The 16834-nt window shown below is 46.8% G+C and overlaps 1 protein-coding gene across 3 annotated transcripts in view; it reads left to right on the forward strand.

The window, feature by feature from the left end:
- LOC116070371 (AFG3-like protein 1) overlaps window positions 1–15601 on the forward strand; it is a 28060-nt gene extending 12459 nt beyond the window's left edge. For all 3 annotated transcript variants that reach the window (XM_031341749.1, XM_031341750.1, XM_031341751.1), the window contains 13 exons: window positions 90–239; window positions 1678–1746; window positions 3224–3348; window positions 4292–4562; window positions 6491–6628; window positions 6828–6981; window positions 7756–7863; window positions 8666–8791; window positions 11694–11804; window positions 13257–13372; window positions 14654–14854; window positions 14937–15131; window positions 15270–15601. In XM_031341749.1, coding sequence (XP_031197609.1) covers window positions 90–239; window positions 1678–1746; window positions 3224–3348; window positions 4292–4562; window positions 6491–6628; window positions 6828–6981; window positions 7756–7863; window positions 8666–8791; window positions 11694–11804; window positions 13257–13372; window positions 14654–14854; window positions 14937–15131; window positions 15270–15488 — 1983 coding nt within the window. In that variant the 3' untranslated portion in view covers window positions 15489–15601. The remainder of the gene's footprint in view (window positions 1–89; window positions 240–1677; window positions 1747–3223; window positions 3349–4291; window positions 4563–6490; window positions 6629–6827; window positions 6982–7755; window positions 7864–8665; window positions 8792–11693; window positions 11805–13256; window positions 13373–14653; window positions 14855–14936; window positions 15132–15269) is intronic.
- Window positions 15602–16834: the final 1233 nt, after the last annotated feature.

Here is a 16834-nt window from a genome sequence, read left to right on the forward strand (position 1 = left end):
AAAAAAAAAAAAAAAAGAAGAAGAAGAAAGAAAGAAAAAGGAAACCACCTGTTATTTAATTACAAAATGTGTTATTTTTTCTTCCTTAGGGAGAGTTTCCTTGGGACGACAAGGACTTCCGGAGTCTGGCTATTTTGGGAGCTGGTGTGGCTATGGGATTTTTATATTTCTATTTTCGAGATCCTGGAAAAGAGATCACCTGGAAACACTTTGTACAGTATTACCTGGCCAGGGGTCTGGTGAGGAGACTATAGATTGTCTACTTGGGAAGAGAGCTGTGGAGGAGGTTTACAGTCCCCTCAGTGCTGTGAGCTCAAGGAGGGGCAGAGAGTTGGACTGCTGTGTGATGACTGTCCTCAGAGGCCACCTGAGGCATAGCCCAGATGTAGGAACTTTCATAGGAACAGCTCAGGCAGAGCACTCTCAGGCCTACCTTCTGGTTGGGTAGCAGCTGCCGTAAGATAATCATGAGATGCATTGTCTTTTGTAGCTTGGCTTTTGCATTTTGGCTCTATCCTTTAGTCTTTGGGTTTCAATCTCATGTCTGACTCACATCTTTTTTCACCATTGTACCTCTGGCCTCTGTTGGCAAGCCCTGGACAGTTTTTGCTTTTATTTTTTGTTTTATTTTTTCGAGACAGAATTTCTCTGTCCTAACTGTCCTCACAGAGATCTACTTGCCTCTGCCTCCAAGTGCTGGGGTTAAAGATGTACACCACTACGCCCAGAGTATGATTTGTTTAACGTTTTTTTGTTGTTGTGAATGAAATACTTCTGAATCGGGATCAGGTCTGCACTCAGGGTTTTACTATATCTGTAGGTACAGATGCTTGCTGTGCAAGCATGATGATCTGAGTTAAGATCCTCAGAAGCCACATAAAAGCTGGACGCACAGCAAGACTGCCTGTGACCTTGTGCACCTATGGGAGATGGGAAGTGAGGAGAGGAGAAGCCCATCTACAGTATGCAGCAGAGAGACCGATGTTGTCTGGAATCTATAGCAGTTGTCAACCCCTTTGACAGGGTCACCTAGACAAACAGCTATTTACATTACAATTCATAGCAACAGCAACATTACAGTTATGGGGCAGCAATGAAATAATCTTATGGCTGGGGTCACCAGGGTTGCAGTGTGGGGAAGGTTGTGAACCGCTGCTCTAGAAGAAGGTAGGAGGTGAACACTGACCCCTGAGGTTGTCTTTTCTTGTCTGCATGTGTGGGCCGGGTGCACCCGCAGTCATACACATCGAGTACGCGCAGATTTTCCAGTCTTGTCAGTATTAGACTGGCTTGTATTTAGGGTGTTAGTGTAGTCTGGAACAGAGCTCAGATGTACCAAATTAGAGAGTTCTGGAATTCCTGGTGCCTCTCAGCACTTGGGAGGCAGAGGCAGGTGGATTTCTGAATTCAAGGACAACCTGGTCTACAGAGTGAGTTCCAGGACAGCCAGGGCTACACAGAGAAACCCTGTCTCGAAAAACCAAAAAAAAAAAGAAAAAAAAGATGGGATAGCTTCACACCCCAGGCTTATAAGAAACTAAATGTTAGAGTAGGCTGCGGAGGTTTGGGATGAGGTATTGTTTAGGGTGCAGGTGTCCCCATGACCACAGTGCTTAGGGCTGCCTTGGATTCCCTGCTGCTGCCTCAGCTGTTACAACTGCTTTTTCTTTCTCCAAGGTGGATCGGCTTGAGGTTGTGAACAAGCAGTTTGTGCGTGTTATTCCTGTTCCTGGGATGACATCTGAGGTGAGAGGTGAATTTAAGGCCATGTGTCCCAGATACGTACATACATTTGTTTGTTTGTTGAGCTATGTAGTCCTGGAAGTGTGCAGACCAGGCGGCCTCAAACTCATAGAGGTCCACTTACCTCCGCCTCCTGATGCTGGCGTTAAAGGCACGCTCCACCACACCAAGCTACCTTTTTTTTTTTTAAGACTTATTTATTTACTTATTTATTATATATAAGCACACTGTTGCTGTCTTCAGACACACCAGAAGAGGGCATCAGATCTCATTACAGATGGCTGTGAGCCACCATGTGGTTGCTGGGATTTGAACTTAGGACCGCTGGAAGAGCAGTCAGTGCTCTTACCCGCTGCAAGCTACCTTTTTTAAAATCGATTTTTATCATGTTTAGTTTTGTGTGTGCATGTGAGGGTGTCATGTTTACTGAGGCTGAGGCCTAGATCCCCTGGGAGCTGGAGTGACAGGTGGTTGTGAGCCTCCTGACTTGGTGCTGGGAACCACATTTGGAGAACAGTACTCTCAGTTGCTGAGTCACCTCTCCAGTCCCTGGATATATTATTTTTAAAAAGTATAAACTATATTGGTCCATTCAGTATATTACATTGCCAGTTGGCCAATAGTCTATGTTGCTTATGATGGTTTGAACTGGAGGAAAACAGCTCAGTAGTTAAAGGAACTTTGGCTGTACCTCTAGAGGTCTCAGGCTTGATTTCAGACATGAAAGCCATGTTTAAAGCCACCCATGGAGGCTCATGGGCATTCATAACTCAGTTCCAGGGCATCTTTTGCTCTCTTCTGCCCTCATCAGGTACCTGACATGCACATAGTGCAAAGACATTTTACATACAAAATACTCATATATAAAATATAATTTTTAAATGAAGTTTAAAAATTATTCTTATTGTCTTAAATTGATAATGGTTAATAAAGGAAGCATTAAGACTACATTATTATGATGATGATGATGATGATGATGATGATGATGATGATGATTGTTATTTTGGTTTTTCAAGACAGGGTTTCTCCGTGTAGCCCAGGCTGTCCTGGAACTTACTCTGTAGACCAGGCTGGCTTCAGACTCAGAAATCCACCTGCCTCTGCCTCTCAAGTTTAGAATTAAAGGCATACGCCGCCATTGTCCGGCTACTGTATTAATGTTTGTCAGGTAATATGTAATCTCTTTGCCAAAATTTGTGAAGAAAGAATAAAATGACAAAAGAGAAACTTGAGCTGTTGCTGCAGCATTTTGTGTTATGCAGAACTTAAAGCCTTGAAGGTTTGTGTGCCCAGAATTGGATGAGCTGCTGTTTGTGTTCTTAGGGTTGAAGCTGGTTTCAGGAAGGGATTTGTCTGCTTCCAGCGGCAGAGCTAGGGAAAGAGGCATCAGTAATGTGAGAATACAAGTGTGGATGACTGTGTCAGAGCATTCTCTGTGGAACAAAGTGGTATAGAGTAAACTTCCTTTTGGTCTCTGCAGAAGTTTGTGTGGTTTAACATTGGTAGTGTTGACACCTTTGAACGGAACCTTGAATCTGCTCAGTGGGAGCTGGGCATTGAGCCCACCAACCAGGCTGCGGTGGTCTATACTACTGAGAGTGACGGGTGAGTTCTAGGGATGCAGGGGTCTGGGGGAGACTCTCGTGCAGACATCTGACTCTGAACACAAAGCCTCCAGTATTTTTTGTTTTTTGTTTTTAAAGATTTATTTATTATATGTGAGTACACTGTGGCTGTCTTCAGACCCACCAGAAGAGGGCGTCAGATCTTATTATGGGTGGTTGTAAGCCACCATATGGTTGCTGGGATTTGAACTCATGACCTTCGGAAGAACAGTCGGTGCTCTTACCAGCTGAGCCTTCTCTCCAGCCCAAGCATGGACTTTGGAGCGAGGTTTTTTTAAACATAGCCGTCTGCTGATATGTACAGTATCAATACTAAAAAAATGGGTTGGGTTTATTTTGTTTTGTCTTTTGTTTTTTTCTCGAGACAAGGTATCTCTGTAGCCTGGGTTGTCTTAGGACTTGCTCTATAGCTCTGTGGATCAGGTTGGTCTCAAACTTAGCCTCTGCCTTCCAAGTACTGGGAGTAAAGGTGTGCACCACCACTGCCCTGCATTTTGGTCTACTTATTTTTAAATGTTTTGGTTTTGAGATATAGTCTGATATAGATATGTTTACTGTCCAAGTCGCAACTTCTTGGTTTAAGCGATTCTGCTTCAGCCTCCCAAGTATACACCACGGCACTGGCTTATGTCTGTTTATTACAAAGAGAATGCCAGGCAGCCTTTAAAAAGTATTGCTGAGTCAGAGTCTCCTGAGGAAAGCATGGGCTCTGTCAGACCAAGCCTTCTGTCAGGTGGGTCAGAGCAGCCACAGTGCTCTTAGGACTGGATAGGCCAGTCCTGTAGGCAGACTTCGGAACATTTTAGAAACTGTCTCTTTTGTGCAGTGAAAGATTTAGAGTGGATTTCTCTTTCTGCATGACAATGGAACTTCCGGCCTTTCTTTTAAGTGAATGTAGCAAATGGTTTTCTTGGATTTTGCAGCTCTCTTCTTAGAAGTCTCCTGCCCAGTCTGGTCCTGGTTAGCATACTCCTCTATGCTATGAGGAGGGGCCCAATGGGGACTGGTCGAGGTGGGCGAGGAGGCGGCCTCTTCAGTGTTGGTGAGACAACAGCCAAGATCTTAAAGAACAACATCGATGTGCGATTTGCAGATGTGGCTGGCTGTGAAGAAGCCAAACTGGAAATTATGGAGTTTGTGAATTTCCTCAAGAACCCAAAGCAATATCAGGACTTAGGAGCCAAAATTCCAAAGGTATGGATTTCGGGAAACAGTGATCTAGTCTAGGCTGCAAGATGAAGGGCAGACTCCTGGGAAGCAGAAGAGACAAATAGTTAACAAAGTTTCTTTTTCTGTAGGTTTCTGTTAGTCACAATAGAGGACAGAAATAGTGCTTGTGGGAGAGGACATTCAAAGTCAGTGTGTTTGGTAAAATGGCCTGGGCCTGTAGTTCTAGCACTTGGGAGGTGGAAGCAGGAGGACTAGTGAGAGTTCAGGGCTAGCCTAGGCTACATAGTGAGTTCATGGCTAGCCTGTGCTATAAAATAGATGATACTGTCTCAGAAAATGAAACAAAAAAACCCTCACATCTGTTGTTTGCTTGATTTTTCATGTTCTGCTCTCATCTACAATGTCCTAATGGTAATCTAGCACTCTGAACTCTAGACACAAGGTTTGCTGTTTGGACCAGGTCTTACTATGTAGCCCAGTTTGGCCAGAGTCCCACTATTATAGCCCAGACTAGCAAGAGTCTCACTGTGTAGTCCAGGCTGCTTTCTCATAGAGCTTCATCTGCCTGTTTCCCCAGTGCTGGGATTAAAAGCGTATGCCACCATGCCCAAAAGAAACAAACTATCTTAGATCTTTTTCTAAGGGCAGTGTGATGGTAAAGACACCCACCACCAAGCCTGATGAACCAAGTCTGATCCCTGGGTTTACATGAGAGAAGAAGAGAGAGAGCCACCTTCAGAGTTGTCCTCTGACTTCTACATGTATTCAGTGGCATGTATGTGCCCACACATGCACATTAATAAAGAAATATATTCAGTTGGGTGTGATAGCTCTGTGGGGGATGGAACTTTGCCAGCAAACCTAACAGTCTGGGCTTGTTTGGTTGCCCTTCTTTTCTTCCCTCCTTCCTTCCTTCCTTCCTTCCTTCCTTCCTTCCTTCCTTCCTTCCTCTCTCTCCTTCCCTTCTTCCCTTCCCCTTCCTTCCTTCCCTCTCTCCCTCCCCTCCTTCTTTCCGAGACAGGCTTTCTCTATGTAGTCCTAACCGTCTTGGGATTCCATAGACCAGGTTGGCCTCAAATTTACAGAGAGGTCAGTGTGCCTCTGCCTCTTGAGTGCTGGGATTAAAGGTGTGCACCTTTACCCTGATTCTGGGGATTAACACTTGGGTCCTTAGATGCCTGAGTTGGATAACTGAGGGAGCCACTCAAAATGAGTTGTGTCCATCTTCAAAGCCAGAAAGGCTTGGGCAAGATTCACTTGCCAAGGTTTCAACAGGCAGTTGTGCTTCACCCCTGGGTGGCCATGGGGATGGGTGCTGCTGTTTCAGGGTGCAGTTAGGCAGTAATCATTAGGAAGCATCCTGGTGCTGTGAACTAGCAGCTACTCCTGGACCCATTCCTGCATGGGGAATGCATCAATTGTATATGTGTATGTATTCATGTGTACACATGTAGGTTTGGGTACATGTGCAGGGGAGGGGGTTGGCCAGAGGACAACTTTGGGTGTCATTTCTTAGGAGCCCTTCACCATCTATTTTGAGACAGAGTCTCCTTTGGCCTGTAGATTGTGAGTAGCCGAGGCTGGCTTATTGACCAGAGAGCCCATGGGAGTCAACCTGCCTTCTTGACGCTGTGGTTACAAGTTGATCTCTGCACCTGGCTGTTTACATTGGTTATAGAAATCAAACTCTGATCTTAATGCCTCCTTACCACCTTACCTCTGCTGAGCCATTTCTCCAATCATGTACATTAATGTTTTAAAGAGAAAAGAGCCTCGATCTAAAAATCCTAGGTCCACGTGGTGTATATGATAAGATTCTTATTAGTCTTAGAAGTTGCCTATATGTGTTAGGAAACAAATTACCTTTTAGCTTTAAATAGGAACTGAGCTTATTCCCAGTGTACTTTCTGTCTTTCTGGAAAACTTGGTGTCTCTTTTTTTTTTTATTGCAGGGAGCGATGCTCACTGGTCCACCTGGTACTGGTAAAACACTTCTTGCAAAAGCAACTGCTGGGGAGGCCAACGTGCCCTTCATCACTGTGAATGGGTCGGAGTTCCTGGAAATGTTTGTTGGTGTTGGGCCAGCACGGGTAGGTAATCAGCTATAGAGGGCGCTATCACACTTCTTGTCCAGGACCAGTCATCTCATGTAGCTATAGGCTTTGGGTGGGACAACCCTGAGTGCCTCCATCAGAGAGGTGCTGCTATATCTAAGGACGGCCGTTCGTGAGCTGATTCATGTGTGATGGGAATGTAAATAACAAAACAGGGTCTGGGTTCCTTTTCCAGGTCCGTGACATGTTTGCAATGGCCCGAAAACACGCTCCTTGTATTTTATTCATTGATGAGATTGATGCAATTGGCAGGAAGCGAGGTCGTGGCCATCTGGGAGGCCAGAGTGAACAGGAAAACACTTTAAACCAGATGCTTGTGGAGATGGATGGTGAGTGGATCTGCTGGGCTTGGTTTCCATAGGAATACATACATAGTTACACATGTATATCTCTTACTATGTAGGCTGACTTAGCTCTGTCTCTTCCCACCTCCATCTCCTGAGTGCTGGGAGTGTAGGCATGCGTCACCCTGTTTGGGTGACGCCTTCTAATTTTCAGGAAGAACCAAAACAAACCAGAGTGAACAGTCAGAGTTTGATCCACACAGAGTTCCTCACTGCACGGTGGGGGATTTGTTCCCTACCTGCCAGGAGGCAGCAGATTAGCTTTCATGAAGGCATGTGCTTCCCTGGGGAGGCAGATGGTGCACATAGGTACGAGTGTCCTTTTGGTGCATGTAGGATAGAGTGGACTCAGCCAGACACCTTTCTTTTGGACCCTGTTCTACTGACCTTAGAGCGAGTCTAGCCAGGGCTTCTCTCCACGTCACTCTGGGCATTGTCCCAGCTTCTGAGTTTGGAAAAACTTCCACTGGATCTGTGGTAGATTTGTCTTCTTTTTGGCTTTAGGATCTTGTTGAGATCCGTAAGCCTCCCTGGGTTTGGTATTTTGCCAGAGAGTCACAGAATCAGTTGTACTCAGGTGTGATCCAACAAAAGGCCACACAGCCAAAGTAGTCAAAGGGCAAGGCACAGGGAGTGGCTTGTCGAGAGCAGATGCAGCTTCTAGAATTGTTTCCAGGAACAAGCTGGGATGGTTTGGAATGGTCATGCAGGCTCTGGTGTTGCCTACCTTCATCATTAACCAACCTCCCTTCTGTTTAGGGTTCAACTCTGCCACTAATGTGGTCGTGTTAGCTGGCACCAATCGTCCTGATATCCTTGACCCAGCCCTGACACGGCCTGGCCGGTTTGACCGCCAGATCTACATCGGTGAGTCCACTGCATGTGTGTCTTGGGTGTGGTCTTCGGTCCCTGAGGTTAAAGTCATGTAGAACTCATTTTCCAAGCATTTGAAGTGTTGACACTGTGACATTTTGGGAATTTGTGGTTTGGCCTTTCCAGATGTCCTTGTAGTGAATACAGGTAAGAATGGTGTAGGGCGTTTCTCTTGTCCGGGTATTATTTTCATTTAGGTTTATAAAACCTTGATACTTTAGTTATCAAGGATTTATTCCATCTCCTCCCTGAAGGTCAAGGATACTAACCCTCGCTTAGCATTTCCCAAGTGGAACACATTGATCTTGTGGACATTGCCTGTGTTCAGAACAGTCTCTGTTCAGTCACATGGCCTTGGCAATGGATTTAAGATTAGAAGGTGGCAAGGTTTGTGTTTGTTTGCATTTGTTAGAATGTGCGCAAGAGTGTGTGACTGTGTGCGTGTGAGTGTATATGAGACTGAGCATGAGTGTGCATGTGTAACTGTGAGAGTGTGTTTGTGAGAGTGTGTATGTAAGGGTGTGTGCTGTAAGTATGTCTTTTACTGGTGATTGGCCCAGTCCATGCTAACTCTACCAGTAAGCTACATACCTAGTTCAGGAAGGTGTTCTAATGGCAGCATTGCCCGGTACAAGTACACTTGGGGCTTTGGGGCCATTTTCAACCTGGCTGCAGTCAAGTGATGGAGGCAGGGAGCTCTGCTGCTGTCCTCGAAGTTTTGTGAAGTAGTTGTGGGGAATCCCATTTTAGAAGCTCTGAGAACATAATTTTGTATGTCTCATTTTTTTTTAATTAGGTCCCCCTGATATCAAAGGCAGGTCCTCTATTTTCAAGGTCCACTTGCGTCCACTCAAGCTGGATGAAAGGCTCAGCAAGGATGCTCTTTCGAGGAAGCTGGCAGCTCTTACTCCAGGCTTCACTGGTGAGTGTTGTGACTGGGTGCTCATTTAGCAGGGGCCACTATTGCACTCAGCTGTGCATTTGGTCCTGGTAAATGCTCACCATGGTTTGTAGAATTTTGAACCTCCTGAATGTTTCAAAGGCTTCATTTCTTCTTAGCCTAATGCCTGTTGATACCCATTTGAGTTTGTGGATTTCTGTTTATATTGAAGTCTTTGCTACAGAGATGAAAAATAACAAGGGAGAAGCACTGAAGCGATAAGTTATATCACACTGTGGTCTTGACTCCATCTGGGGTGCTCGTCTGGCTTGTCTTTTCCTCTCAAAACTTAGTCTCTGCTACTAGGATTCTTGTTTCCTTACCAGAGTGGTTTGAACCACTGAACTGGGTGGAACCTATCCAGGGGGTTCCTGTCCTGTTTGCCTCTCCAGAGCAGCCCTCTGAAATCCAGTTGCCTCATGGTTTCTGAGGCAGGTCGTTGCAGGTCTTCTGACCCATAGCTCTCTCCTTCTATCATATGGGTCATTAGGAGCATTTTTCCTCTGGTTCCTGATAATAGCGTCCTGCTCAGCACTGGGGGGGGCACACCCACACAGCATATGTTTGTCTGTGGTGTAGTGGTGAGAAGTTTTTGCCAGGCTAATGTGAAGGGCCTTCTCGGTGTTCTGTCTAGAGTGTCCTTCCTGGCCCATTTCTTGCCTCTTGTGGAGCTCAGTTGTCCACTTGCATAGTCAGCTAAGAAACCAGAGTAAGTTACCCAGACTTTAGGTTTCCTCACTGAGCCTCTAAGGATCTTAAGCTTGTAGCGCTAAGCAAGGAAATTCAACCGTGTTCCTCGTTGGGGAGGACTAAGAACTTCCCCAGAACTCACTCCGACCCATTCCACAAGGACTTCAGGATGCCACTTCAGCAAAGTGCACTCCCGGGGCAGGAGAGATGGCTCAATGGCTAAGATTGTTTGCTGCTCTCCCAAAGGACTAGAGTGTAGTCACTAACACCCATGGTGGGTGGCCTCCATTGGTTCCTGCTGTTGAAGGCTGCTTCTCCATCTGGATGATTTTTGAATAGGAGGAACAACAATTTTTTTCTTGGATGTTTCCCCAGAAACATACTTTTTGCCCTGCAATATATCAAGAAAAATAAAAGCAGGTACTAAAATTTAGGATGGTGATTAACTGAAACCTTAATGCTTTCCCCAGTATTAAGCATAATAAGAGTTTGTTTGTTTTGAGACAGGGTTTCTCTGTGTAGCCCTGCCTGTCCTAGAACTCACTCTGTAGACCAGGTTGGCCTTGAACTCATAGAGATCTACCTGCGTCTGTCTCCTATGTGCCACCATTGCCCAGCTTGCAATTTTTAAAATGGTGAGGTAAGGGGGCTCATGGATCCCAGTAACCCACAGAGTGGAAAGAGAACCAGCTCCCACGGCTTGTCATTTGATCACCACACTGTGTTCGCATGCATACACAGTACATAAATAAATGTAATTTTTAAAGTTCTTAAAATTAAGTATCTAAATATTCTCAAAGATCTAAAAGAAAACATGGACAAAGAACGAAAGGAAATTCGGAAAACCATCTCAGTAAAAAGAGAGTGGATGTATACATGGATCCAAGTATATAAATCTGGAGTTGAGCCAGGCCTTTAATCCCAGCACTCAAGAGGCAGAGGCAGAGGCAGAGGCAGAGGCAGAGGCAGAGGTTGGGGATTTAGCTCAGTGGTAGAGTGCTTGCCTCGCAAGCTCAAGGCCCTGGGTTCAGTCCTCAGCTCGGGCAGAAAAAAAAAAAGAGGCAGAGTTCGAGGCCAGCCTGGTGTACAAATGGAGTTCCAGAATAGCCAGAGCTCCACAGAGAAACCCTCTTTCAAAAAAAAAAAAACCAAAGAAATAACCAAATAAGTAAATCTGGAGGTGAAAATTTCTGTAAGGGTGTGGGATTTACTGGGAAGACAGAGCAGGGGGGTTGGGCAGGCAGAAGGCGAGGGATAGTCAAACCAAATGTTCAAGTCTGTGGGACAGAAAGAAGAAAATGGAGACTAGGAAGAGCCTGTGGTGGCCCAGCACCACCTGTTAGACAGGACAGAAAAGAAGGGCAGGGGAATATTTAAAGATGTGACAACACAAAACTTCCCAAATTGGGATAAAAGACACGCGTGCGTACATATGTCCAAGAAACTCAGTGACCTCAAATGTAGTAATAAACTCAGGCCCAGAGAGAGGCTTGTGAGGCAAACATGAAACCCGAAAGGAACCAGAGACTCACGCTTCAGAGTGACACAGGGTCCTTGGTGATGAACTCCTGGCTCTGATTTAGAAACGAGAGCCTAGAAGAAGTGCTGACAAACCATCAGCTGAGTATTCTGTGACTGCCAGAGTGAATTTACAGATTGTAAAAGGCAGAAGGAGCTGGGCAGTGGGGGCGCACATCTTTAATCTCAGCACTTGGGAGGTAGAGGCAGGCGGATCTCTAAGTTCGGAGGCCAGCTTGGTCTACAGAGTGAGTTCCAGGACAGCCAGGGCTACACAGAGAAACCCTGTCTTGAAAATCTAAATAAATAATAAATAAATAAATAAATAAATAAATAAAAATAGTGCCCAGTGATGGGGCTAGAGAGATATAGCTCAGTGGTTAAGAGTGCTGACTGCTCTTCCAGAGGTCCTGAGTTCAATTCCCAGCAAGCACATGGTGGCTCATAACTATCTGATGACCTCTTCTGGTGTGTCTGAATGCAGCTACATTGTACTCATATAAATAAATAAATCTTTAAAATAAAATAGTACCTGGTGAAGCAATTATTATCTATTATCTACATCTTCTCCTGCACTTTAACCTGGGTTCTACTTGAGATTTTCCTTTACTAAAGTTGATCTCAGTGGAACACCAGCAGCCAGAACCACTGACTTTGCTTTCTTCTCCTGATTCAGGTGCTGATATTTCCAATGTGTGCAATGAAGCAGCCCTGATTGCTGCCCGCCATCTCTGCCTTTCTGTCCAGGAGAAGCACTTTGAACAAGCCATCGAGAGGGTCATTGGAGGTGAGCCCGCATCCCCTGTGAAGGGACAGACGGTTTTAGATAGCACAGCCTCATTTCAGCATAAAAGAAAACAATTCAGTTTTCTGACCCTAACGTCAGAACCAGGGCTCTCCCTCTGAGATGTGTGCAGGCCCTGGGAAGCCAGACCTGGGATTAGATATAGAAGGCAGGGACATCTGCTTGAAGGAAGGGGAAGCAGAGCTTGGATGAGTGATGGTTCCAAGGAAAAGCCTGTGCTAAGCAGGGGCCATCCCAGGATGCCGACTGCTTGAGCTCTCTCGGGATAGCAGTTAAAGGAGTGAATGTTAGTGTGTTTTCTTCATCTGCTCTTCCATCTCTAGCCAGCACGCTAGCCACCTGGGTAGTTCAGACAGCAGCTAGAGCGGCTCAGCCAACTGTGTTAGCCAGGCAGGAACTGGAGTCTGGTGAACTAAGGCTAGTCTCTTAGGACTCTGAGATGAGAGCTGCCAAATGCTGCTGTGGACTCAGGGCTCAGGCTATGGCTACTCAGGGCTCAGTCAGGCGTTAGGATCAGGGCTTATGGTGTAAGGCTTAGGGTCAGTGCTCAGTCTGTAGCTGGCGGGAAAATTCACTGTAGGAAAGCTCCACCCCTGGAGTCAGAAGCTAAAGTCTGGCCCTGTTGGCAGTCATCTTTGAGCTTTATCACTGAGGTTTGGTTTTGTTTTTGAAGAGTAATAGTTTGGAGGACATGCAGTCCTGAGGGCTACTCCAGCTGCTCAGGGGAGCTAATCAATCGGTCCTTGCAATGGTGGTCTGCACAGCTCGTCACGTAATGTTATCTGCTCTCTTTGCCCAGCACCTGTTGTAAGTCTGCGGAGTGGACATTGAGAACATCCTCTTTGCATCGCTTGGGTGTTGCTTCTTGACACATAACAGAAAGTGATGCTGGCATTTAGACTTATAAGTTGATTGGCTAAGAGTGGCTTGCATTTTGTTTTTAGATTTTTTTTTAAATTTTTCTACGTGTGTGGATATATATATATATATATTGCCTACATGTATGCCTGTGTACATCATGTGTGCAGTACTCATAGAGGAGGTGGGATCCCTTTGGAACTGGAGTTACATGTGGTTGTGAGGTGCCGTGTGGGTGCTGGGAATCGAACTCTAGACTTCCTGAAGATCAGCCAGTGCTCCTGACCTGCTAAGCCATCTTACCAGCCCAGAAAATGGCTTTCTAAAGCAGAATGAGTCAGGTTTGGATATAGTAAGTGAATGGATGCCCTCCAGCTCTGGGAGATGGCTTTCACTCCAGAGTAGAGCGCAGGATGGAGCTGGCGCGGAGGGAAGACTGTCTGATACAGAGGGGAGCGGTTTCTGACTAGGCCTGGGCCTGGGATCTGGCAGTCAGTCCAGACTGCCGGGTGCCCATGGGGGTTTGGGAGCGGGCATTCCTCCCGTGTTTCTCACTCCTTGGAATGTGGTTTGTAGGCCTTGAGAAGAAGACCCAGGTCCTACAACCCAGTGAAAAGACAACTGTAGCCTACCACGAGGCTGGGCATGCAGTGGTGGGCTGGTTCTTGGAGCATGCAGACCCTCTGCTGAAGGTCAGTTGCTCAAGCTGTGTTTATCAGCGGATGGCCTTGGCGGTCTCTAGGCCCAAGTACTGTCTCCAGCTCTGTAGGTGTCAGCCCACATGGGTACAGGACACTCACAGATATGGCTCTGCAGCTCTTCTACTTTCCTCTCTGTGTGTGTGCTCGAGTGCCTGCCTGCCTGCCGCCTGTGTGTACACACATATGATGGTCAGAGGTGGGAGCCAGTTTTCTCCTACTGTATGGGTCCTGGGCATTAAACTGGTCATACAGCTTAGTGGTCAGGGCCTTTACTGTCATAACTGTCCCCCAGCCTCCCTTAGTTTTCACGAAATATGTGGGTCTGTAGTTTGTCAGATCCCTTTTGGGTCAGGGAGGCAGAGCAGGAGGGATTGGCTCTGGATGGGGCTTAGTTTAAGCTTAAGGTTTGGATCTGACTCTTGTGCAAGTAATTGTGCATTCAAATCCTCAAGAGCCTGTTGTACAGTCAGACACGGAGCCCGTTTGGGTGGGCGTACTCCTCAGGCAACTCCATTGGTCGATGCTCAGGGCTCTTAGCTTGCCATCCTCAGTCATTAGGGGACCATGGCCACTTCAGGGCCTAGTGGAGCTGTGTTTGAGGCTGACAAAGTCTAGACTTTCAGGTTTTTTTTTTTTTTTTTTTTCTGAGTGTTTCTCTATGTAGCCCTGGCTGCCCTGGAACTCACTCTGTAGACCAGGCTGGCCTCGAACTCAGAAATCCGCCTGCGTCTGCCTCCCAAGTGCTGGGATTAAAGGCGTGCGCCACCACCGCCCGACCAGTTTTTTTAAAGATTAATTTTAGTTGTTTGTTTTTTTTTTTTTTAATTTATGTACATGTGTATGAGTGTTTTGCCTGCATGTTTGCTCTCAGCACAAGAAGGTCAGATGCCCTAGAACTCAGGATATAGAGTTAACAGGTGCTTGTGAGCCACTATGTGGGTGGTGGGAACTGAACCCAGGTTCATCTGTCGCAAGCGCAACCAGTGCTCTTATCTGTTGAGCTGTTTCTCCTGCTCTTTATTGTAGTATGTGTGTGTGGGGTGTGTGTGTGTGTGGGGGTGGGTGGGTTTGGGTATGTGTCTGGGTGTGTGTCTGGGTGTAGGTTTGCTCATATAATGGCAGACCTCACAGAGTCCGGAAGGAGGCCTCTGATTTGGGGCTGGAATTACAGATGGTTGTAAGTTGCCCAGTGTGAGAACTACTTTTTTCCAAGAGCAGTACATGCTCTTGACCATGAACCTATTTCTCCAGCTCTATGTTCTTATTTTTCAGGTTTCCATCATACCTCGGGGCAAGGGGCTTGGCTATGCCCAGTACCTTCCCCGTGAACAGTACCTCTACACACGGGAGCAGCTCTTCGACCGAATGTGTATGATGCTGGGGGGTAGAGTGGCTGAGCAGCTGTTCTTTGGTCAGATCACCACAGGGGCTCAGGATGACCTGAGGAAGGTCACCCAGAGTGCCTATGCCCAGGTAAGGAGTAGTGAGTGTCCTACTGTGTGGCCCTGTCTGTTCCCTTGACTTTGACTTACCCTGGGCCCTTCCTGTTCTTCAGATTGTGCAGTTTGGAATGAGTGAGAAGCTGGGCCAGGTGTCTTTTGACTTCCCCAGACAAGGCGAAACCATGGTGGAGAAGCCATACAGTGAGGCTACTGCCCAGCTCATTGATGAAGAAGTCCGCTGCCTTGTCAGGTCTGCCTATAATCGAACCCTGGAGCTGCTCACAGAGTGCCGGGAGCAGGTGGAGAAGGTGAGTGGGGCCTAGATTGGGGTGTGGTCCATGCTGATCTCTGTGGTCCTACTTAGCTTAGGTTCTGTACTGGATCAGGACCACTAAGTGCATCCCTGTCCTGGGAACAGCAGCCTAATGGGTGGCCATCCTTTTCAGGTTGGCAGGCGTCTCCTGGAGAAAGAAGTGCTGGAGAAAGCTGACATGATAGAGCTCTTGGGCCCTCGACCCTTTGCAGAGAAGTCCACCTATGAGGAATTTGTAGAGGGCACCGGCAGCCTAGAGGAGGACACATCCCTTCCTGAGGGGCTGAAAGACTGGAATCAGGGGCGGGAGGAAGGAGGTACTGAGCAGTGCTTGCAGGAGAGCCCTGCATAGCCTGTGGCCACCGGTGGTGGCTTGTGACCACTGATGACTGGGAGCTGCTCAGCCTTTGCAAAGCAGCTGTCAGAGTAACTGAAAAACTAATTAAAACAGATGACAACTGCAAACAGACGTTTCAGATAAGACCATTCAAAATCCACAGAAAAGAAGCTAGACTCCAGCATCCAGCCAAGGAGATCGCTAGGGAGCAAAGGTGTGGCCTGTGACCATAGGCCCTGGACCTAAGGTTGGTCAGTTCAGACAGGAGGGAACTTCGACTCTGGCTTCTTTGAAGCCCTGAGTGATGTCTTTTTGAGAGGATTCCAAATGTTGGGCCATAAGGAGCTACATAATGTTTTCAGTAGACACAGCTGATTCAGTTTCTAAGCGTGCTTCTTACAGCTTGCCTCTGAGGTAATTGCTCATGGGTTGAGCCTTGACCCAGCATAGATAAAGTTTGAAAGCATTAAAGAAAATGTAAGCCAGTTAACGAAGGAAGCCTAGGTCTGTAAGCTGCCCAGTTCTTAGGAAGGAAAGCCAACACACCAGTCTATGTGTGGTAGAGGACAGGGAGTGTGGCCATCTCAGCCTGTGGCAGCATCAGAAGTTCTGTTTCGTCAGTCAGACTTGGCTTCTAGCCTTTAGATTTGTCTGTCTCACTGATGGAGTGTCAAATTCAGTTCCATCTCACAATAGTCCTTTCTTTCTCCAGCATCCATGCCCCCTCCCTTTTTTTTTTTTGAACCACAGAGGGTTGTTTCGGTTGAGCCCTCTGGCTCTGGCACATGTATACCAGCCCTTTTGTGATAGATCAGCTCTTGCGTAAAGGAAGGGCTTTGTGAACTCCAAGTCTCTTTTTCCTGTTGATCCTGGGGTGTGGTGAGGCCTGCTCTGTGCGAGCTGAGTGCTTGGAGTCAAGCCTTGGGTTCCCTGAGTGTTGTGTACTTCCTCCAGAACTCATTGGGGTCACAGATCTCAGGGCTGCACCATCAGCTGCATTGGCCTGCTTCAGGTCTGCTCATGGCCCTGGGGAGGAATCCATTTGCTCTCTTGACCTTTTAAAAGTGTTTGTGTGTGTGCACACATGCATATGCATGTGTGCCTATGATCGCATGTCTCCCTCAATTGCTTTCTATCTCTATTGTTTTCAATTTATTTATTTGTGCTTTTATCGGCCATGCGTGTCCACAAACACCATGGTGCATATGTGTAGGGTAGAGAACAACCTCTGGGAGTTGATTCTCTCCACTGTGTGGTTCTTGAGATACCAGGCCTGGCTGAAAGTGCCTTTACCCACTGAACCACCTTGCCAACCAATCTACCTTGTTTTTTAGATAGAGTCTCTTATTGAATCTGGCCAC

This window comes from Mastomys coucha, unplaced genomic scaffold (genome assembly GCF_008632895.1).
Source record: "Mastomys coucha isolate ucsf_1 unplaced genomic scaffold, UCSF_Mcou_1 pScaffold22, whole genome shotgun sequence".
Classification (NCBI taxonomy): Eukaryota; Metazoa; Chordata; class Mammalia; order Rodentia; family Muridae; genus Mastomys; species Mastomys coucha.